Below are 25,149 nucleotides of genomic sequence, written 5' to 3'. Positions count from 1 at the left end.
GCTAAGAACTCAATTACTGAGCAAAAAGCAGGTTTAAAGTTTGCTCATCAACATTTAGACAAGCCTGTGAAATACTGGTAAAATATAATATGGTCAAAGGAGACCAAAATTGAACTCTTTGGGTCCTGGAGTACTAGACACTGATTTGGTTCATTTACTACAATGTATATTTCTATTTATTTGATTTGATGTCTGTATATATTTATTTCATGGGTCACAGATTTTGTTTTCTTTCTATACATTCAGTTTTAATTGATCGTATTAAGATATACTGAGGCACTTGCACTTTATGTATATGATTAATATGATCATGTTCAAACATGTTTTTGCACTTGGACATTATATATTTCTGATATTTTTATTGTATTTATGTAATATTATTTATATGATTTATATTTCACTGTGATAGTCTAAACATTATTAGCATTACATTCCCAGTTCCCTGTGATCCAATTTTTGTGCTGTTTTTCCCTTGGAACTCCTTTTGACATCTTTTTTGATATGTGTTTTTAACAAAATTGATTAATAAATATTTAATTTTATTCTTTATTAAAGTGTGTCCACTTTTTCTTATAGGATTTATATTTGAGTTTATAGCCCAATCTTGATAAATCGTGTATTGGCAACACTAGCAATTAAATTCTGTAAAACAATAGAACCAGTTAGCAACAAGCACCTTACATTAACAAAGAACACAAACAAACAGATATGATATGATTCTCTTTAATTCATTATTCATATAAAGCAGATGGAAAACAGAACAGCAATTAAATAAGGGACAAGCTGTTCGATAGCATGGTACACTATACATAATCTCTTTCACTGTCACTTTATACATGCTTTTTTGTGTATAGTTAGAATATTAGGCATCTTCTCCCCTCTTAGACTATCAATTGTAATTTGTTCCTGTGTGACATCTTTAGTATATTAAATCATTGGAGCCTCGCTGTATCCCGTACTGAATTGGTGCTTTAATCATATATATTATATTTCTCCTGGGATACAGAACCTTTTATAACAAATGCTAAGGAATTACCGTATTTTTTATTTTATAAGACGCACACCAAATTTAGAGCTAAAAAAGGTAAAATAAAATAAGGGGTCTGTTTTATAATCCAGTGGTGTCTTGCCATAGGGGGGTTAACACTGAAGGCAGCGGCGGTTGTGGAGCAGGTTGATCCTGTGGGCGGTGCAGAGAGGGACCCAGATGTTCACTGTGGTGCTGTGCTGCGGCAGTGGGCGCTGCTGTTTGCTAGTGCTTGCTGCGGGCATAGAGGCACTGACCATTCTGAAGATGTCGGTGGTGTGGGCATCAAAGAAACGGCGGCCGGAGTCAATACTTGTGCAGATGAGAGCTTGAGCCGAGAGCTCCATCTGCGAATGCGCTGACTCTTGGCACCATTATTTGAAGAATTTATAGCTGACATCTTCAGAATGGCCTGCCCGCCACACAGAGAAGGGCTGCCCGCCGCACAGAGCCTTACTGCCTGCCCGCCGCACAGAGCCTTACTGCCTGCCCACTGCACACAGCCTTAAGTGGGCTTTACATGCAACGACATCGCTAACAAGATGTCGTTGGGGTCACGGAATTCGTGATGCATATTTGGCCTCGTTAGCGATGTTGTTGCGTGTGAAACGCATGAACGACTGCTAACGATCAAATTTACTCACCATATCGTTGATCGTTGACCCGTTCTAATCTCAAATATCGTTGCTGTTGCAGGATGCAGGTTGTTTGTCGTTCCTGTGGCAGCACACATCGCTATGTGTGACACTGCAGGAATGAGGAACAACATTGTACCTGCGGCCGCCGGAAATGAGGAAGGAAGGAAGTGGGCGGGATGTTCCGGCCGCTCATCTCCGCCCCTCCGCTTCTATTGGCTTAGTGACGCCGCTTTGACACCAAACGAACCTCCCCCTTTAGAAAGAAGGCGGTTCACCAGTCACAGCGACGTCGCTAGGCAGGTCAGTATGTGTGACGGGGACTAACGATGTTGTGCACCACGGGCAGCAATTTTCCTGTGACGCACAACCGACGGAGGCGGGTGCTTTCACCAGAGACATTGCTAGCGATGTCGCTGTGTGTAAAGTGGCCTTTACTGCCTGCCCACCACACAGTCTTGCCGTTCGACCGCTGCACAGAACCTTGCCGCCTGCCCGCCGCATGGAACAGTGCCGCAGAGAGCAGCACCGGTAGCACAGTACACAGCATTGTCCTGTCTCCTGTGACCCCTCTTCATCACCACCCGGTAAGCTACATTTGGATTTTAAGATGCACCCCTTATTTTCCTCCCAAATTTTTGGGAGGAAAAGTGCATCTTATAATTCGAAAAATACAGTATATATTATATATTTATATTTATGTATAGGTATTATATGATTATTCTACTATAAAGCTTCACATGGAAATTCTTGGCATCCAGACCTAATTTATACGTTTCTACTTCTGTTTGTGAGCTGCAATGAATAGGACGCCATTGTAGTCACTGAGGTCACTCACAGCCGTTCTCTTATGAATCTTGCAGTCATCAATAACAAAACCTTCGGCAATCAGAGCTTTCTTGGCCACATTCTCATCATAATTGAAAAGATGGAACTTGTCTTTCCTGTTTGTAATATAAGTCGCTCCTAAAATCCCAAAAAACATGAGGTGTCCTCCAGGTTTCAGCAGCTTTGAGATCTTCTTAAGATAATTTTCGAATTCATCTTGATTTTTGCTCATAAATTCTAAGAACCAAGCAATGATGATGCAATCGGCCGGTGGTAGAGGTATCGGATCTACGATATTGTTTTTCCTGAGGTCACATTTCATAACATGTCGAAGGGATGATCTCACTTTTCTACCTTTGTCCTGAAACTGGTCACTGAAATGGAACCATGAAGAAAATGATTGTATCACAGCCATTTTTGAATAGAAAAATATTAGAGCTAAATGGTTCTCATTGGACTATCGGTTTCCAGTTTTTGGGAAATGGCTTGAATTTAAGGAAGTTGGATGCACTGGGTTTTAGTTTTGAAAGCTATATTCACACTGTGTTTTAGGGACTATATGTGATGCATGCCCTGGGAGTGCCAGTACTATACATATACTAAAAGTATCCATAAGGCGGCATTCACTCAACAGGGGCAAAAGCTGTGTAATTTTGGTCTCTTTTAGCAAAACCTTTTTTTTGTCAAATTCAATTTTTGTTTAATAATTTTTACTTTACAAAAGGCAAAGTAGAGAATCTGTTATAAAAAGATACAGGTGCATGTCAATAAATTAGAATATCATCAAAACTGTAATTTATTTCAGTAATTCAATACAAAATGGGAAATGCATATATAATATAGAGTCATTACACACAGAGGGATCTATTCCTATGTATTATATAGAGTCATTACACACGGAGGGATCTATTCCTGTATATTATATAGAGTCATTACACACAGAGGGATCTATTGCTATATATATTATATAGAGTCATTACACACAGAGGAATCTATTCCTATGTATTATATAGAGTCATTACATACAGAGGGATCTATTCCTATATATTATATAGAGTCATTACACGCAGAGGGATCTATTCCTATATATTATATAGAGACATTACACACAGAGGAATCTATTCCTATGTATTATATAGAGTCATTACACACAGAGGGATCTATTCCTATATATTATATAGAGTCATTACACACAGAGGGATCTATTCCTATATATTATATAGAGTCATTACACACAGAGGGATCTATTCCTATATATTATATAGAGTAATTACACACAGAGGGATCTATTTCTAGATATTATATAGTCATTACACACAGAGGGATCTATTCCTATATATTATATATAGTCATTACACACAGAGGAATCTATTAATATATATTATATAGTCATTACACACAGAGGGATCTATTCCTATGTATTATATAGAGTCATTACACACAGAGGGATCTATTCCTATATATTATATAGAGTCATTACACACAGCGGGATCTATTCCTATATATTATATAGAGTCATTACACACATAGGAATCTATTCCTATGTATTATATAGAGTCATTACACACAGAGGGATCTATTCCTATATATTATATAGAGTCATTACACACAGAAGGATCTATTCCTATATATTATATAGAGTCATTACACACAGAGGGATCTATTCCTATATATTATATAGAGTAATTACACACAGGGATCTATTTCTAGATATTATATAGCCATTACACACAGAGGGATCTATTCCTATATATTATATAGAGTCATTAGACACAGAGGGATCTATTCCTATATATTATATAGAGTAATTGCACACAGAGGGATCTATTTCTAGATATTATATAGTCATTACGCACAGAGGGATCTATTCCTATATATTATATAGAGTCATTACACACAGAGGAATCTATTAATATATATTATATAGTCATTACACACAGAGGGATCTATTCCTATGTATTATATAGAGTCATTACACACAGAGGGATCTATTCCTATATATTATATAGAGTCATTACACACAGAGGGATCTATTCCTATATATTATATAGAGTCATTACACACAGAGGAATCTATTCCTATGTATTATATAGAGTCATTACACACAGAGGGATCTATTAATATATATTATATAGTAATTACACACAGAGGAATCTATTCCTATGTATTATATAGAGTCATTACACACAGAGGGATCTATTCCTATATATTATATAGAGTCATTACACACAGAGGGATCTATTCCTATATATTATATAGAGTCATTACACACAGAAGGATCTATTCCTATATATTATATAGAGTCATTACACACAGAGGGATCTATTCCTATATATTATATAGAGTAATTACACACAGGGATTTATTTCTAGATATTATATAGTCATTACACACAGAGGGATATATTCCTATATATTATATAGAGTCATTACACACAGAGGGATCTATTCCTATATATTATATAGAGTAATTACACACAGAGGGATCTATTTCTAGATATTATATAGTCATTACACACAGAGGGATCTATTCCTATATATTATATAGAGTCATTACACACAGAGGAATCTATTAATATATATTATATAGTCATTACACACAGAGGGATCTATTCCTATGTATTATATAGAGTCATTACACACAGAGGGATCTATTCCTATATATTATATAGAGTCATTACACACAGAGGGATCTATTCCTATATATTATATAGAGTCATTACACACAGAGGAATCTATTCCTATGTATTATATAGAGTCATTACACACAGAGGGATCTATTCCTATATATTATATAGAGTCATTACACACAGAAGGATCTATTCCTATATATTATATAGAGTCATTACACACAGAGGGATCTATTCCTATGTATTATATAGAGTAATTACACACAGGGATCTATTTCTAGATATTATATAGTCATTACACACAGAGGGATCTATTCCTATATATTATATAGAGTCATTACACACAGAGGAATCTATTAATATATATTATATAGAGTCATTACACACAGAGGAATCTATTAATATATATTATATAGAGCCATTACACACAGAGGGATCTATTCCTACATATTATATAGTCATTACACACAGAGAGTGCTATTCCTATATATTATATAGAGTCATTACACACAGAGGAATCTATTCCTATGTATTATGTAGACTCATTACACACAGAGGTATCTATTCCTATATATTATATAGAGTAATTACACACAGGGATCTATTTGTAGATATTATTTAGTCATTACACACAGAGTGATCTATTCCTATATATTATATAGAGTCATTACACACAGAGGAATCTATTAATATATGTTATATAGAGTCATTACACACAGAGGGATCTATTCCTATATATTATATAGAGTCATTACACACAGAGGGATCTATTCCTATATATTATATAGTCATTACACACAGAGGGATCTATTCCTATATATTATATAGAGTCATTACACACAGAGGGATCTATTGCTGTATATTATATAGCGTCATTACACACAGAGGGATCTATTCCTATATATTATATAGAGTCATTACACACAGAGGGATCTATTCCTATATATTATATAGAGTCATTACACACAGAGGAATCTATTCCTATATATTATATAAAGTCATAATGATGGCAGGAGATATGGTAAATAAATTTTCCATGTTATTTAGTAGGGAAAGTTTGGAGAACTAGTCCTCCAGGATGGGGGAAGAGTATATGATAGCTTAACCTGGACCTTTTATATCTATTGAGACTTGTAACGAGCATAAAAAGCAAAAGGGCCTCAAGGGAATTAAGAATAGAGAACCAGTCATCGTCTTGATTAGTAGATTACCTAGACATGTCCCCGCAACAATAAAATGAATATGAAACAGTGGAAAACTGCATTTTCCGATAGAATAGGCCATTGTCAAATTCTTTACATGGTGGAATACTCTTTTTTTTTTATTGTGGCCAATGAGTGATACTGTATATGTCACTATATGGCTAATTATTGTCATACACGGAGGTATACGCAGAGCAAGACTTGGAAATCTCCCGATTATACCTCTGACCTGAATGTGATGTGATCACTGCTTTGCTTTATCCTTTCAGGAGAACCTAATAATTAAGAATTTGGATCTTCATGGATAAAGGTAGACCTTTTCACTGACAGATTAAATTTAATTTTCAGTAGACTAACATTTGAAAATAAAGTAGACGGAAGATATAGAACATTCTCAATCTTTTCATATTGTTTGTACAGCCCCAGTAGAATATATTTCACCTTTTTCCTTCCAGTCCTGCATGATGTTTCGCAGCATGGTCCCAATCAAATGCTCCTGTACGTTCGTCCACCCATCTTTTCAGCTCCATGATGCTTTCATCCCTGGTCTTCAGCACAATGATGTGCTTGAAAAATTCACAGACTGCAAACAAATGATGAATTGTGGAACTCGCACTGAGCTCAATCAAGATATTTCCGGTAATGTGACCTATAGAAAAAAGTCTAAATATTGTTATATGCACACAAGTGGTAAAAGTAAACTATACATTCTATCTTCTAAGCAGGTTATTCACTATATAAACAACCGCTTTTTAAATTAAGTAGACCCCTTGTAAAATAAAATTACCATATACTCACAATGGGCCTGTTGCCGATCAGTGGCCAATATTGGTCTCTTCCTTTGGAAAAATAATACAAGAAATGGGAACACAGCAGCCCAATAGTGGCCACTCGTTGACGGCAAGGTGGCATTACTAATGTCATGGGACATCCGGTAATAACATCATGCCAGTCTGGGAGTTGAGCATATAATGTTTTTATTTTAAAGGGGAACTACTTAATTTAAAAGGGGTCGTCCATATAGGGAACAGCCCCTTTAAGAATGAAGAAGATGATTAAAACGTAATTCCCAAAATATGTACACCTCACTTCATTTTTTAAAATTTTTTATTTTTTTTGTTCCCAGCAGAGTCCAGGCATCTTCCCTTTGCTGAAAAGCTCAATGATTGGCTATGCTGCAGCCTTTCAACAAGCTTTATTCATTATCTGAGCAACAGCTGAACTCCGAACTCAGACACGGACTTTCATGAGAAGTTCATGTTCAGGTTCGAGCACTGGACACTTGGTGTCCCTTACAAACCTTGAACTTTAGAGTTCGGGGTCGCACATCCCTAACACTCATCTTTCCTTTGTGATTTTCCCCCCGAACAATTAAGGATTCACTTACATTAGTTTTCTCATTTCCAAAGTTAACGCTTCAGTCGTTACACTTCCCTATACAGTGTAACCTTGGTGTCACGTCCCCACCGGGGCACGCTCCTGCGACTTCTGCTCCGATCGCCAGACGACGCCATGTTCCCACCATGGATAGTGCAGGTGGTGGGAGAGGAGTCGGTGCCCGTGGCTCTGCGGAGCACAGGCTCTGCTCATCCACTAGGCTGGGTTTCCCTGGAACCTGCAGTACCACTGGCTGACTGTAGGTGGCGTGTGTGTCTTCCAGCTGAAGTTGACAACATTCACCTGCAGCCAATGGGAAGACACCACACCCTTCTTATTCCCCCTCCTGTCACATGACCACTGCCAGAGCTAGTTCTGTACTCCTAGCTAATGTGCTGTTTGTATGTTGTTTCCTGTGTCCTGACCTTTGCTTGTTTTTTGACCACCCTCCTGCCTGTCGTTTTTATACCTTGCTGCCAGTTCCGGATTTGACCTCTGCTTTGTCTCCTCACAATGCCCTTGCCTGCCAATTCGGTTCCTGTTTTGCACCTCCTGGTTTTTGACCCTGCCTGATGACCACGGACTACAGCCTATCACAGGTAGTGATCTCTGGAGCTCTGTGTAATTCCAAATCCCTGTATAGGGGTTAAAGGGTTGCAGAGTTCTTGGGATCCTGCTTTGTGAGCGGCTTTTCTCTAGACTCCCCTTACAGCCAGTCTGAGTCTGTGGCTTCAATCAGGCATTACACTTGGTTAAGGAGAATAATCCGTTCTGTTAGTGTGCTTATAAACCAAGTTACTTGTCTAAGAAAGCAAAATTTCCCATAGGAAATAATGCAAGCTCAGACAATTCGTTCCACAACTTGTTCAATGTCCCATCCTGGTCCCCTATTGTGCCATTCCACACATGCAGAAACACGCACAAACACGCACAAACACACACAAACACACACAAATATGCACGCACACACACATATTATGCTCACCTTACCTTCCGTTCCATCGTCGGCCTCCTGGTTCCTGTAGTTTGCCGGTACAGGAAGTGTATCGGGAAACCATCGCAACCGATGCCCCGGAACTTCCGCTGCCAGAGCGCTGACGTCAAAGGCATGAGCCGCCTGCCTCTGATTGGTCAGCGCGCTGCTTTTGAGTAGCAGCTGACAGTGGAAGTACCTCCATCGTCGCGATGATTACCTAATACACATCCTGTACCGGCGAACTACAAGAACCATGAGGCCGTCGATGGGATAGAAGGTAAGGTGAGCATAATATGTGTGTGTGCGTGTGTGTTTGTGCATGTTTGTTCATGTTTGTGCGTGTTTGTGTGTGTTTGTTTGTGTGTGTTTATGCGGACTGCAAGAGCAGGTCAGAGCGCGGTTAAAGTATGGAACCGGAAGTGTGTGCGGTGAGTATTTGCTCGTACAGGAAAGCTTGCTCGTAAACTGAGTTACAAATTTAGAGCAAGCTTTGCTCGTATAGCAAAATACTCACACACCGAGGTTCCACTGTATGTAAAAAAGTTACGCTTCTGGACCCTGTCTGCATTTGAGAGAACTTTTTGGTGCAGTTTGCCCCATTGAAATGTGTCTTTTTGATTTTTTGATGTAAAATAAATGTTCTGTTGACATATCACCTTAGAAATTAATGAAAGTGCCAACATTTTAATTTGGAAGTTTGTTTAAATTTAGCAAGAAAATGTGATTATCATCAAAGTTATTTGCTGAAAATTGAATGTTCCATACTATGTTCTTTCCAGTTCTCAAAGCATAATGATTATAACACCAAAAACATCCCAAAAGCACATTTTAGTCTTTGTGCAACTGAACCAATTAAGTAAAATTGACTCTAAAGGCCGCTTTACACGTCGCGACATCGCTGATGTCACTAGTGAAAGCACCTGCCCCAGTCGTTTGTGCGTCATGGGCAAATCGCTGCCCGTGGTGCACAATATCGCTGGTATGCATCACACTAACTTACCTTACAAACGACGTCGCTGTGGCTGCCGAACAATCTCTTCTTTAAGGGGGTGGTTTGTTCGATGTCACATTGACGTCACCCAGTAGAAGACCAATTGAAGCGGAGGGGCGCAGAGAAGCCGCAGGATCGTCACTCCCACCTCGTTGCCGGAGGACGGAGGTATGCTGTTGTTCGTCGTTCCTTGGGTGTCACACGTAGAGATGTGTGCTGCCTCAGGAATGACGAACAGTCTGCATCCAGAACGAGCAACGATATTTGAAATGAACGACGTATCAACAATCAACGATGTGGTGAGTATTTTTCATCGTTTGCAGGCGCTCGTACGTGTTACACGCAACGACATTGCTAACAAGGCTGGATGTGCGTCACGAATTCCGTGACCTCCAACGATATCACCTTAGCATTGTCACTGCGTGTAAAGGGGCCTTTACAATAGTTATGCCATATAGAAGAGAAGCATCAGTCATCTTCACTGAATAATATAAGACATAAATTTTATTTTAAATCCAATATATAAAGCTAAGTGTATGTATGACAGCTCTGATAAGCAGAAATGCAATGTTCCTGTGCGAGCCGACGCTCTGACGAGTCTTGCAGGAGTACGTCATGAAAGCATCAGGGATCATCACATGACCCCGAGCTATCATGGCAACCATCGGCTCCCCGTGATCACATTCAACTCTCTGCCTCTACACTAGAGATGATCCACCCCCCCAGCGTTCGAGTTCGGTTTGGTTCGTCGAACGGAGGGCCCATTCGATGAACGTTCGGCGAACCGTTCGACGAACCACTCAAACCCCAATGAAAACAATGGGAGGCAAACACAAACATATAAAAACACATAGAAAACACCTTCAAATGTGTCCAAAAGATGACAAACAACTCCCAAGACACCACAAACACATGGGAAAGTGACAAGGACATATACTCATGCGAAAACAAAAGAGCTGGATGAGTAAAAAGAGGAGGAGACACAGATATAGGCATGTCATGCCCTTCTAAGATCATTTAAAACACAGCAAGGGGACTCCAACCAGAATCTCCCTTTTTCCCAAAAATTGGACCACAGACACCACTATAGTGGCATCAGTTGTCCCCCAGTTGCAAACTTGACAGGATGATTTGCATCAAGCACATTCCAAAATACGCCAGCCTTTACTCTCCCCAGGACGACACAGGGGTAGTAAAGTCCTTGCGGATCCATGACTTGTTCATCTTGATGAACATTAGTCTGTCCACATTGTCACTGGACAGACGCGTGCACTTATATGTCAGCACACACCCAGCAGCACTGAAGACACGTTCAGAGACAACGCTGGCTGCAGGACACAACAAGATCTCCAAGGCGTAAGTGGCGAGCTCAGGCCATTTTTCGAGATTTGAAGCCCAAAATGAGCAAGGCTCCAGTTGCAAAGTCGTGGCAGCGATGTTCATTTGGAGATACTCCTGTATCATCCTCTGCAGCCGTTGACTATGTGTTAGACTTCTTGTCTCTTGTGGCCTTGCATTGGATGGTCTAAAAAAATTATGAAACGATTCCATAAAATTGCTGTTACCAGCACCAGATACAGTGCTACTGGTACGGTTTGACTGATGATGACGAGACAGTCCCATGCTTGGCAAGTTACAACTGGGAGATTCACTCCGTGCACCACTGGTGTTTGGTGGAAAAGCCGAGCTAAGATTGAGTAACAGCTTCTGCTGATACTCCTGCATACGTGCGTCCCTTTCTATGGCTGGAATTATTTCACCAAATTTCGACTTGTACCGGGGATCTAATAGTGTGGCAACCCAGTAGTCATCATTATTTCTAATTCAGACAATCCGAGGGTCATGTTGTAGGTAGTGCAGCAAGAAGGCGCTCATGTGTCTTGCGCATCCATGCGGACCAAGTCCTTGCTGTGTTTGTGGCGGTGAGGTGATAACCGTGCTTCCTTCCTCTGACATCTCCCCCCAACCTCATTCAACCGAAATTTGACCAAGGTCTCCCTCATCTGCTGAGCCTTCCATGCCCATCGACAGTTCGTCCTCCATTTCTTCCTGGGCTCCTGCACCTTCCTCAACAGTTTGGCTGCTACCATGCGCCCTTGTTAATCCCTCTCTCCCTCCGTCCCATGCCTGCCACCTTAGTGATGCTGAACATCTGGACCTTGTAGATGTTGGTATCCCTTGCGCATATGAATCCTCCTGTACTTTCTCCAGCATGTAAATCACTGGAATTGTCAGGCTGATAATGGCATTGTCAGCGCTAAACATATTCATCGCCATGTCGAAACTGTGCAAAAGGGTGCATAGGTCCTTGATCTGAGACCACTCCAGCAGCGTATTCTGCCCCACCTCTGCATCACGTTGGCCCAGGCTATACGTCATAATGTATTGCACCAGGGCTCGGTGGTGCTGCCACAGTCGCTGCAACATGTGGAGAGTCGAATTCCAGCATGTCGCAACATCGCATTTCAGTCAATGAACCGGCCGGCCGAAAGACTTCTGGAGCAATTCTAGTCAGTCAGCTGCGGCGGTTGAACGGCGAAAGTGAGCAGAGTGTGACCGTGCCCTGTGCAGAAGACCATCTAGGCCAGGATAATGGGTTAAAACTAGCTTGACACCAAGGTTCAACACGTGAGCCATACAAGGCACGTGTGTCACCTTGCCTCGGCGTAGGGCTGCACCCAGGTTTGCAGCATTGTCGCATACGGCCTTCCGTGGCTGCAGGTTGAGTGGAGACAACCATTTACTAAACTCGCTCTCTAGAGCTGACCACAACTCCTCAGCTGTGGGACTCTTATTTCACAGAAATTTCAACATAAAGACAGCCTGATGCCATTGAGCTCTGCTGCCAGCATAGTAAGGAGGTGTGTGGGATTCCTTGTGCGCAGTTAAAACGTTGGTGGCCTGACCAGGCAGGCTTGGGGCGGAGGTGGAGGACGCAGACGAGGTTGAGGAGACAGAAGCAGTGGAGGAACTTCCACATACAGAGGATTGACGCACAAGTTGTGGGGACAGCAAGACTTGTACAGCAGACAATTCTCCATCTCGCACCATAGTTACCCAGTGCCCAGTCAGTGACATGTAATGCCCCTGTCCATACTTACTGGTCCAAGTATCGGTGGTGAAATGTACCCTGTCACACACAGATTTTCTCAAGGAAGCGGTGATGTTGTGTGCGACATGCTGGTATAGCGCAGGCACACCTTTCTTGGAGAAGTAGTGGCGACTGGGCATCTGGTACTGGGGCACTGCGCCGGAGATAAGGTTTCGAAAATCCTCTGTGTCCACCAGGTGGAAAGGCAGCATTTCGGTAGCCAACAGCTTGCAGAGAGTGAAAGTCAACCTCTTAACTTATTCTTGGCTCAGAGAAATCCGCCTTTTAATTGTCCACATCTGAGGGACCGAGATCTGGCTGCTGTGCGGAGACGGTGTGGAGTAGGGTGTCCCTAGAAAACTGCTGGTCTGTGAGGAAAGTGCAGGCGGAGACATGATATTGCCTTCATCCAATGTTGGTGCTCTCGATGTCTGAGAGAGCTCCACAACAGCACCTGTTTCCCCCCCCAAAACAACTGATGATGACCTGCCAAGCAAACTGCCTGTTGCGGTTAAAGAGGTGGAAGGTCTGCGTAGAAAAACATGTGTAACAGCTGTCCCCACAGTCATAGAGGATGAAGAGTGCACAGATGTAGTTGAAGGGGCCGACGGTGGTTGGCCCGCTACGCTAGGCCGCATTGTAGCACAATGAGCTTCCCACTGGGACTTATGCTTGTTATTCATGTGATGGTTCATGGACGAAGTGGTCAAACTTATGAGTTTTTGGCCTCTACTTACAGATTGCGGCAAAGCCTACAGATCACATGAGTTGGGTGATCCTTTGCGATGTCAAAAAAAGGACCAAGCAATACAACTATTAGAGGCCATGCGAACTGCAGAGCCACCCCGACTTGTGCTCAGAGGCAGAGTTGTGGCTGAGGATGCGGTTGTTGCTTTCAGTACTCCGTCTTTGTCCAGGAAGGCGCAAGCTAACCTCGTCGTCAGTCTCATCCTCCTCCACCACCTCTGCTGACCTCTTCGAGTGCCTGACTGTGGGTTAACAGTAAGTGGGATCTAGAACTTCATCATCAACTGTTGTGTTTGCACTCCCCTCGCCCTCAGACCTAACCTCTTCATCGTCATCAGTATGTTCCTCATTGTCTCCGTCAAGAGGTGTTACAGTTTGTGAATGAGGGACTACATTATGCTCAGGAACTTGTTCATCAGGGCCTGAATGAGACTCACAAAGCTTCTGGGCATCACTGCAGATCATTTCCTGGTCTGTACTCCCTGTAGCTTGGGAGCAGATCTCTGATTCACAGGCTATAGTGGAATGAACAGCTCTGCAGACTCACCTATCTCTGTTACACCATACTCTGCAGGGCAGGTGGAGACTTGAGAGCTGGGAGAAAGCAAGTGCGATTGGGGTGACAACTCAGAGGTCTGTTGGTTTTTGGATGTTGAAGTTGAGGTGGAGGAGAGGCCACTTGTTGCAGCACTTGAGATCCATTCAAGCATTTTCTTTTTTGTGCATCATCTACCTTTGTTACAGTAGTTCTGTACCGTAAAAAAGGGAGCACATCGGATTGTCCACGGAAAGTAGTAGACATCTTACTTTTGCTTGAAGATGGCCTTTCTTCAGCAGATGTTACTGTAGCTTTACCACCTCCCCCACAGACACAAACTTTTTTTTCCTTTCCAACACGCCTGTTCCCCTTTCCACCAGCATCTGTTTTTTTGACATTCATTTTGTTTGTGACCAGATAGGACACTTAAAAAGTCATAGCAAAAATTGAGAGGTGGTGTACAACGCAGAGGTGGTCGAGCTTTATTGACAGCTGAAGATCCAACACTGACTATCCCTGACAATGCAACTATGGTCCTAAAACTTTCAGCACTGTTTGCTATAAAAATTGCATAGCAAAAATGGGCAGGTGTGTACAATGCAGAGGTTGTGTACCTTGCGTGGCACCAGAGTAAAGCGGGCTTTACACGCTACAATATTGCTAGCAATTGCTTGCGATATTGTACAAAAAAGCACCCGCCCCCGTCATGCATGCGATTTCGTGTGATCGCTGCCGCAGCGAACATTATCGCTACGGCAGCGTCACACGCACTTACCTGGTCGGCTGCGTCACTGTGACTGCAGAACAATCCCTCCCTCAAGGGGGTGGGACGTTCGGCATCACAGCGACGTCACCGCGACGCCACTAAGCGGCCAGCCAATCAAAGCGGAGGGGCGGAGATGAGCGGGACGTAACATGCTGCCCACCTACTTCCTTCCGCATTGCGGCCGGCGGCAGGTAAGGAGACGTTCCTCGCTCCTGTGGTGTCACACACGGCGATGTGTGCTGCCGCAGGAGCGACGAACAACATCGATAATCAACCATTACCGATTTTTGGTTTTGGGACGACCTCTCCATGATGCACGATTTTCACTATTTTTGAGGTCGCTTTAGGTCGCTGGTAAGTGTCACATGCTGCGATGTCGTTAATGACGCCGGATGTGCGTCACTAACAACGCGACCCCGACGATAAAACATTAACGATATTGTAGCGTGTAAAGCCCCCTTTATACTAACTTAGTATCCCAGACACTTTTAGTATGCCACTAAGTGTCAGCACTGTTTGTTATAAAAATTGCGTAGCAAAAATGGGCAGGTGTGTACAATGCAGAGGTGGTGTACCTTGCGTGGCACTAGAGGAACACTAACTTAGTATCTCAGACACTCGTTGTATGCCACTAAGTGTCAGCACTGTTTGCTATAAAAATTGCGTAGCAAAAATGGGCAGTAGGGTAGAATGCAGAGGTGGTGTAGGTAGCAGGACAGCAAAGGAAGCCTCAGTTTCTATCCCTGCCAATGAAAAAATGCATTTTGAAAATGAGTTTCCTGAGCTGATGTAGCCAGACCCTCTTATCTAAAGCCCAGCACAGCGTTGGCACAGACCTGCCTAGCAACAATGCCTATGAATGGCTGTAATGTAGCCCTGAAAAGGGCTGAAATTACAAGTAGTCCCTAATCCCTAAAGAGCTGTGTAGATAGCACTGTCTGTCTATAGTGCATACAGCAGCAACAGCAGCAGGAGCGGTGACTGTCACCCACTCGCAGCAGAGAGATAATGGCAGCGACGGGGAAAATGGCCATGTCTTATAAGGCAAGGACATGTGACATGCACAGCCTATGACACATGCCCTTGCTTGTCTGGCAAAAATCCACTTTGCTGTGTGTGTGTCTGTAATTGGCTGTCAGCCTGGCCCGCCCCACTGTACGCGCGGTTAGAAAAAAAAATGGCGATTGGCATTATATCAGCACTCAGCAGCAGCACTGATCTAAATCCCGTCCCCCCGCACACTATACGCTGAATTTTAATAATATCATGATTTACAGTGACTCACACTATTAAACTGAGAAGCCAGCTAGTAACTAGGTACGCTTTTTGTTGATCGAACCATTCTCGAATGTAACTCGAACTACCGAACTTTTACCAAATCATTCGAGTTTGTCGAACAACTCGAACACCCCCCAAAATCACTCGAACATGAAATTGGCGAACCTCGAACCTTGAACATCGCTCATCTCTACTCTACACTGGCCGCAAGAGTTACAAATATCTTTTCTACACTAATAAAAATATTAGCTCATCATGCGAAAAACAAACCCTCACCTGGCTTGATCAAACAAGAATGTACAAGTCTTGCAAAATGGCGACACAAACAAATATATATATATATATATATTCATATTTTTTTTTACGATTTTGCAATATTTTTTCACCATTTACATATTAAGAAGAGCTTCGTGTTACTGTAATTGTATTAAGAAATAATGTCTGGAACACCATTCTAAGTCTGAACTGGGTGCAAAAGCCCTAAAAAGACCATCACTATATAAAGAGAAGGGCTGCACACCAGTGACAGTGCAAGGGGAATAAATATAAAGCAGAAACTTCTGTATGAATACTGACATGAACAATACAATAGCTATATGTAAAAATGAAAGTAATGAAAATGGAATCGGCTTAATTGCCATGAATTTTAAGAATAAGGAGAAATTTAGCTATTGAATTGATCAATGCAACAGAGCCCTAACACCTCGTCACGGCATTCTCTACGTTGGGGTCCCTAGCTAGTGTGTTTCCTCTCATGCAGTTAAAAAACTTACCGTGTTGGGAAGCTGAGACCCAGGCTATATATGTATAATGCGGACTGGCAATAGGTGTGGGTGGGGCCAGGTTCACAAACGAAAGACTACAAATCAATTAAGAAATAATGTATGGAACATCATTCTAAAGCCTGCTTTACACGCTACAAGATATCTTACGATGTGTCGGCGGGGTCACGTCGTAAGTGACGCACATCCGGCATCGTAAGGTATGTTGCAGTGTGTGACAGCGACGTGCAATTGCGATTGAACAAAAAACCGTTCATCGCATACACGTTGTTCATTCCTGACGAATTGAACGTCAGGTTGTTCATCGTACCCGGGGTAGCGCACATCGCAGTGTGTGACACCCTGGGAATGATGAACAGATCTCACCTGCCTCCTGCGGCTCCCGGCCCACAATGCGGAAGGAAGGAGGTGGGCGGGATGTTTACGTCTCGCTCAGCTCCGCCCCTCCACTTCTATTGGCCGGCTGCCGCGTGACGTCGATGTGACGCCAAACGTCCCTCCCACTCCAGGAAGTGGACGTTCGCCACCCACATCGAGGTCGTATGGAAGGTAAGTATGTGTGACGGGGGTTAATCATTTGTGCGGCACGTTCAACCAATTGAACATGCTGCACATACGATGGGGGCTTTGCAAATCGCATATGATATCGTATGCGAAATTGCAACGTGTAAAGCAGGCTTTAGTCTGAACTGGGTGCAAAAACCCTAAAAAAACTTCACTATATAAAGAGAAGGGCTGCACACCAGTGACAGTGCAAGGGGAATAAATGTAAAGCAGAAACTGCTGTATGAATACTGACATGAACAATACAATAGCTATATGTAGAAATGAAAGTATGAAAATGGAATCTGCATTACTGCCATGAACTTTAACCCCTTAATGACCGCGGGCAGTAAAATTACGTCCTAGTGGTCATAACGTTACTGCCCACGGTCTGCCAGCGGCAGCATGCTGTGTTCGGCGCACATCTCAGCTGATTTTTACAGCTGAGATGTGTGCCTGCTAGGCACGAGCAGAATCGTTATCTGCTCATGCCGTTTAACCCCTTAAATGGCGCTGTCAATATGTGACAGCACCATTATAAGCGCGATTGCGGTAAACTTTTACTTACCGCCCAATACCGGAAGTCACGTGACGCGATCACGTGACTTCCGGTAGTTGTCATGGTAGCACAGGGTCATGTGATGATGACTCCTGTACTACACATGAATTGCTTTCACTTTCACTGTGCCCGCGGCACAGTGAAAAAGAAAGTGAGCGTATCTGCTGTTTACAGCTGTATAGCTGTGATCAGCAGATAGTGCACAGCGATCGGAATGCTGATCGCAATAGCCCCCTAGAGGGACTACTAAAATAAAAAAAAAAGTTAAATAAAAAGTTTTAAAAAATTTAAAAAAAAACAAAAAAACCTAAAAGTTCAAATCACCCCCCATTCGCCCCATTGAAAATTAAAGGGTTAAAAAAATAAAAAATATACACACATTTGGTATCGCCGCGTTCAGACACGCACGATCTATCAAAATATAAAATCAATTAATCTGATCAGTATACGGCGTAGTGGCAAAAAAATTCCAAACGCCAAAATGACGTTTTTTTGTCGCCACAACTTTTGCGCAAAATGCAATAAGAGGCGATCAAAACGTAGCATCTGCGCAAAAATGGTACCGTTAAAAACGTCAGCTCGAGACGCAAAAAATAAGCCATCACTGAGCCATAGATCACGAAAAATGAGAAAGGCTACGGGTCACAGAATATGGCGTAAAACGTGTGCCACTTTTTTTAACCCTTTATATAAAAGTAAACCTATACATGTTTGGTGTCTACGAACTCGCACTGACCTAAAGCATCACACCCACGTATCAGTTTTACCATATAGTGAACACAGTGAATAAAATATCTCAAAAACAATAGTGTTATCGCACTTTTTTTGCAATTTTTCTGCATTTGGAATTTCTTTGCTGTTTTCCAGTACACTATATGGTAAAACTGATGGTTTCATTTAAAAGTACAGCTCGTTCTGCAAAAAATGAGCCCTCACATGACCATATTGACTGAAAAATAAAAAAGTTACGTCTCTCAGAAAAGAATTGCGAAAAAAAAAACGGAAAGCGAAAAATCGGCCGGTCGTGAAGGGGTTAAGAATAAAAAGAAATTTAGCTATTGATTTGATCAATGCAACAGAGCCCCAACACCTCGTCCACATTACATATATGTATTGTTCATGTCAGTGTTCATACAGCAGTTTCTGCTTTATATTTATTCCCCTTGCCCTGTCACTGGTGTGCAGCCCTTCTCTTTATATACTGTAATTGTATTGACCTGAAAAATCATACTGCCTGGTCATTTTTACTGAACAATGTATGCTATAAATACAAAACCCCAAAAAAACAGATGTGGAATTGCATTTTTTTTGCAATTTTTCCCTCGCTTTGAACATGTTTCCTGTTTTGCAACACGTAGCATGATATAATGGATAAATGGATGGCGTCAACCAAAAGTACCACTCATCCTGCAAAAATCAAGACTTCATACATTTATGATCTTGAAATTACAGAGGGGAAAACAATTCCACTATGAATCCCAAAGACCCCACACTGTTGATATATTCAATGGCCAGAGCTTCGGTCTGCTCTCCTGGATATGACCGAGTAGAATGTTTTCTCCCTCTCTTCACCCGAACTACTAAAAATATAATTTTTTCAAATTTGTATTATTTCCAAATATTTAAAACCAATTAAACATAGAAATCTGTAGAGACAGTAATAAGATACATACCATCTGAGAAAGTTTTTGTAAGATTTTCAAGGGGAAATTTTATGGAATCGTCTACAAAAGGCACTTTATCAGAAAAATAATTTTCTAGAGGATTTCTGGCATCAAAGTCATCTTCATGGTAGCTCTTATAGTTAGAGGAATTCATCTTCTAATCTTGAGTCACAGATGAGTTTTTTTTCTCTACGGCTCCACAGGTCTTTATATAATTTACAAAGCTTGTGAGCCCTAATATTAATATATAGTCATGTGATCGTGCAGTCACATGGAAATTGTATGATCTAATTATATAAACAATTTGAAAATGTTCAGCAAATGTTTTTTTCAACCGGACAAATTTGTCGAGATTTTAGATTTTTCACAAAGAAAACTCTTCTTGAAACCAGAGTGGGTTTATTTTTACCTGAAGTGGCTTTCTAAATGTTTTCTTGGTTATTTCCTGAGTGCTTTTACCAGCAGTTTTTAGGGCATATTTGTTACTGTGTTTTCCCAGATAATTTTTTAACTCCATTCAACAATGAAGAGATTGGACATATTAACATCATGTCATCATTTGATACTGTATGATTTCTTTGTCAATAGAATAAACAATGTTTTTTCGTTTAATGATGTCATCTTCAACAAATATTGACAGTGCATTATCTCATGGCCCAAGAGCTTCAAGAGGAACCTCAAGACCCACCTCTTCCAACAAGCCTACAACCTACAATAGGCCTCAGTCCAGTAGACCACTGCGCAACCAGCTCTGTCCTCACCTATTGTACCATCACCCATTCCCTGTAGACTGTGAACCCTCGCGGGCAGGGTCCTCTCTCTTCATATACCAGTCTGTTTTGTATTGTTAATGATTGTTGTACGTATACCCTCTTTCACTTGTAAAGCGCCATGGAATAAATGGCACTATAATAATAAATAATAATAATAATAATGGCCCTCCACCTGTGACGGCAGGTAACCTGACCTCAGTTCATTGAGTTCCACTGGGTTTAGGTTACATGTGGTCACAGGTGGCATGCCATGGAAACCTCCAGCTGTGACTGCAACTAACCTGAGGGACATCACCGTTAATTGCTGTTCTTTGGCCACTCGCTGTGACTTCAGATGTAAAAGAGCTGGAATCGATGTGGGAACTCATGTGGATTACATCGGACCTTTGTGTTTTGGGGTTAATAAAGAGTTGAAAAAGAGTGTTTTTTGTATTTTTTTTCAAATAAAGCATTTTTCCGGTGTTTAAGTTTATTTATTTTCCCTTACAGATTAGTAATGGGGGACTCATAGACACCTCCTATTACTAATATACGGCTTAGTAGCAGCTGTGGACTGCCATTAACTCCTTATTATGCTGACTGCAACCGCACCAGAAAATTGGGAAGAACCAGGTAAAGTGCTGGGATTGTCACATTTAATGGATGCAGGAATCTTGGGTGACTGTGGGCTGCTATTTTTAGGCTGAAGGGACTAAAAACAATGGGCCTCTCCAGCCTGAAAATACCAGCCCCCAGCTGTTGGCTTCATCATGGCTGGGTATTAAAATCGGGGTACTGTACGCTGGATTTTTTAACTATTTAGTTACATAATTAAAAGAAAAAAGCTGCATACTGTTCCTCTTATTTTGATACACAGCCAAGATAAGTGCACGACTGGGGGCTGCACGCTGTAGCCATGTTCTTTACCTGTGCTGGTATCAATATATAGGGGGACCACACAGCATTTTTTCATGTTTATCTATTTATTTTACACTAGCAGTATAACTCTGTCAGAGAGCTTGGGCGTGCCGTCTTACTGCAGCCAATCAGAGATGCCAGTTGGCGCGGAAAACAGTGAATTTGGATGAGGGTTAATTAGCACCCCCGGAAGTAACGATAAACCTGCAGGGAGACTCGGTACTTCCTACTTTATTCCTTCCTTATTTTCTGTCTTTTTCACCCCCTACACCATATTCAGCCCTCCTACACCATTTTATAACACATAACTTTTGTCTACCATTAAATTTAATGGGTTTGGCTAGGATCTTCAATCAGATCGGTGAACCAAGGCGGGTTCGGCAATCCTGGCCTGATCTGATCCTCGGCAGGATCGCTCATCTCTATTTGCAGGTATTTGCCACTTAATGAATCTGATAAGGTGATAAGTGGCATGTGCTTGTTGTATAGCTCGCCACAAATATTAATTAAATCATGAACTGGATTAAGGTTTCTGCCGTAATGAATGCTGCCACCTGTCATGAATTTGATGACTGGGGGTCGTCATGTCCCAGCTTCACCCGCTTTGTCAGAACTTGGTGAAAATGGTGTAAAAATGCGGAGTTGAAGAAAAAATTAGCAGCTTTTTATGACAGTTTCACAGTGTAAAATGAATCATGGCCTAATAATATCCCCTAAAAATGTATACACAACCTATTTATATACAGCACTACAATTGGTGCATTGTGGACTTATTGACACCATGTAATCATCTGACACCGTATGATTTCTTTGTCAATAGAATTAACAATGTTTTTTGTTCAATTAAGTCATCTTCAACAAATATATACAGTGCATAATGATCAGGAGAAGGGATCATCCTCTAACTGAAGAGGATACACAAAGTCACACAGTAAAGATTGTCTTATAACTTATTTTACCATAAACAATAGTCTTCAGAGAATCACATGGTCCTTTTTTGGCCCCTGGTCATTGGTCCCTGTAATTATTTTATGGACTCTGTTTGAGTTAAGATATGTAGTTCATAACTTAGGAAAGAGGAAACATGGCTGGCCGAATAAAAAAATTCCAATATCCCAACAAGTAAATTAAAATATTTACCGATTTCTTGCAAGATGCCATTGTGAGTGTATTTATCGCTCTTCTCTATCTAGTAGTACAAGAAGTGTCAGATTGGATAGTGATATCATGAGTGTACACTGAACAAAAACATCAATTGCAACACTTTTCTTTTTACTCCACAATATTTGAGAAAAAAAGGTATTTTGTGGACATAAAAAAAGTCAGATTTTTGGGTTCAGCTCATCCAAAAGTGTTGTGTTTATATGTTTGTTCAGTGTAATTTGGTGGAAAACCTGTCGTACAAGCAACTTATTGGAATTTTTCTCATAAAAGAACTTTTCTTGAATATATCAAGATGGTGTCCTGATTAGTGGTTACTATTAGATCTTCAGTTTTATGCCCAATTACTTTTTATAACTTCCTAATGCTTTCACTTACCCAACTGATTCTAACAATTTGCTTTCAATGTTATAAATATGTTGGACCTCAGCAGATCAACACTTACGGTCATCAGGGCCCATTATCTACCATCAGGAACATTGCTCCTGTATTAGGACTATGCCACGCAGATAACATACGTATTGTAGAAGGTTTAATATACTAGTAATGCAGTGGCTTAACTAGAGTCCATTTGCATGTTGATCAGATGTATGGGCCCTTGTAGTTTACCATATCCTATAAAGACATATGTGTTGCCCCCATTATGTAATAATGTCTCCCCATCCTGTATTAATGTCACCCATCCTTGGTCTCTTCTTGATATAATGTCCTCCATCTTGGGCCTCTTCCTGGTATAATGTCCTCCATTCTGAGCACTTTCCTGGTATAATATCCTCCATTTGTCATGGGGATGACGGGATCAGTAGAGGCAGGGGAGTCTAAATTAGCCTTCAGGTTAGGGGAACCCTAGCTGACCCTGTTTCCAAAGGTATGTCTGAAGATGATGTTTGGGCCACCTTCCTTGCCCTAGCTCCCGAACAACCAGGTCTAGTGGCCTCCGTCCCTCCACATAGGAAAGTGCCAGAATAGGAGTGGTTAATTCAACACAAATAAACAGACTGTGTGAAAACTAAATCTCAAACTCACTGCAGTTACCCACATAGGTGTAGACAATATGTGATCAGGAGAAAACAAAAGGAAAAGAGGATGTAATCAGACAACAAGAGAATTGCCATAACAGACCAATCAGCACACAGATGTTCACCAGCAACTGGATAACAATGCACAAGGACCGGAATCACATTTACCTTTTACCGACATTGGACGTACTGGGTACGTCCTACATCTTGTTGATGTAATCACCACTGGCTGCTGTGGTGAGCTGACAATGTTCCCTGCACATGGTTGCTGATTTGAACAGCATAAATGTGTGGCTTACAAGTGTGGGTGGAGCCGCGATCCACCCAGGCCTGTTAACCTTTTAAAACGCACTGTCAAAATGTGACAGCCCGATTTCAATGGCCTCAGCGGGGAATTTGCCTTCCCACGCCACCATCGAAGGCCCCATGATGTGATCACCAGGGGCCGATGGTTGACTTTGTAGCACAGGGTCATGTGATGACTTCTGTAGCTATCATGACTAGAGATGAGCGAACCGGTCCCGGTTCGGCTCGAGGCGGTTCGCCGAACGGAGGTCCCGTTCGAGTTCGGTTCGTCGAACGTTCGACGAACCGAACTCGAACTGCATAGGAAACAATGGCAGGCAATCACAAACACATAAAAACACCTAGAAAACACCCTCAAAGGTGTCCAAAAGGTGACAAACAACTCACAACACAACACAAACACATGGGAAAGTGACAAGGACATATACTCATGCGAAAACAAAAGAGCAGGACAAGGAAAAAGAGGAGACACAGATATAGATATGGCACGCCCTTCTAAAATCATGTAAAACACCGCAAGGTGACTCCAAGCGTAGTCTCCCTTTTTTTCCAAAAATTGTGAGCCACACACACCCACCCATTCAGTGGCAGTACTTGTGCCCTAGTTGTGCACTTCACAGCTAGATTTGCATCAAGCACATTCAAAAATACGGCCTAATTAACCGTCCCCAGGATGACACCAGGGTAGGTAACAAAGTCTTTCCTGATCCCAGCTCTGTTCATCTTGGCTTCTTTTAATAACACAGCAAGCAAGGGTTACTCCAAGCGGAGTCTCCCTTTTTTCCAAAAATTGTGCCCCACACACACCCACCCATTCAGTGGCAGCACTTGTGCCCTAGTTGTACACTTCACAGCTGGATTTGCATCAAGCACATTCAAAAATACGGCCTAATTAACCGTCCCCAGGATGACACCAGGGTAGGTAGCAAAGTCTTTCCTGATCCCAGCTCTGTTCATCTTGGCTTCTTTTAAAAACACAGCAAGCAAGGGTTACTCCAAGCGGAGTCTCCCTTTTTTCCAAAAATTGTGCCCCACACACACCCACCCCTTCAGTGGCAGCACTTGTGCCCCAGTTGTACACTTCACAGCTAGATTTGCATCAAGCACATTCAAAAATACGCCATAATTAACCGTCCCCAGGATGACACCAGGGTAGGTAGCAAAGTCTTTCCTGATCCCAGCTCTGTTCATCTTGGCTTCTTTTAAAAACACAGCAAGCAAGGGTTACTCCAAGCGGAGTCTCCCTTTTTTCCAAAAATTGTGCCCCACACACACCCACCCATTCAGTGGCAGCACTTGTGCCCTAGTTGCAAACATGATGTTTTGATTTGCATCAAGCACATTCCAAATCCACAAGCAT

At 41.9% G+C, this 25,149-nt stretch overlaps 1 protein-coding gene across 1 annotated transcript; it reads right to left on the bottom strand.

Moving 5' to 3' along the window:
* Nucleotides 1–725: 725 nt before the first annotated feature.
* LOC142256235 (indolethylamine N-methyltransferase-like) lies at nt 726–19,794 on the bottom strand. The gene is made up of 3 exons (XM_075327813.1): nt 19,643–19,794; nt 6,763–6,970; nt 726–2,864 (listed from the first exon to the last, which is right to left on the bottom strand). Exons 1-3 carry the CDS (start codon nt 19,785–19,787, stop codon nt 2,441–2,443), a joined length of 777 nt encoding a protein of 258 aa, XP_075183928.1. The 5' UTR covers nt 19,788–19,794; the 3' UTR covers nt 726–2,440.
* Between the last annotated feature and the right edge of the window lie 5,355 nt (nt 19,795–25,149).

Source organism: Anomaloglossus baeobatrachus, chromosome 11 (genome assembly GCF_048569485.1).
Source record: "Anomaloglossus baeobatrachus isolate aAnoBae1 chromosome 11, aAnoBae1.hap1, whole genome shotgun sequence".
In the NCBI taxonomy this organism is placed as follows: domain Eukaryota; kingdom Metazoa; phylum Chordata; class Amphibia; order Anura; family Aromobatidae; genus Anomaloglossus; species Anomaloglossus baeobatrachus.
Note: the sequence above shows the minus strand (reverse complement) of the source record. Positions and strands in the feature narration are given on the sequence as shown.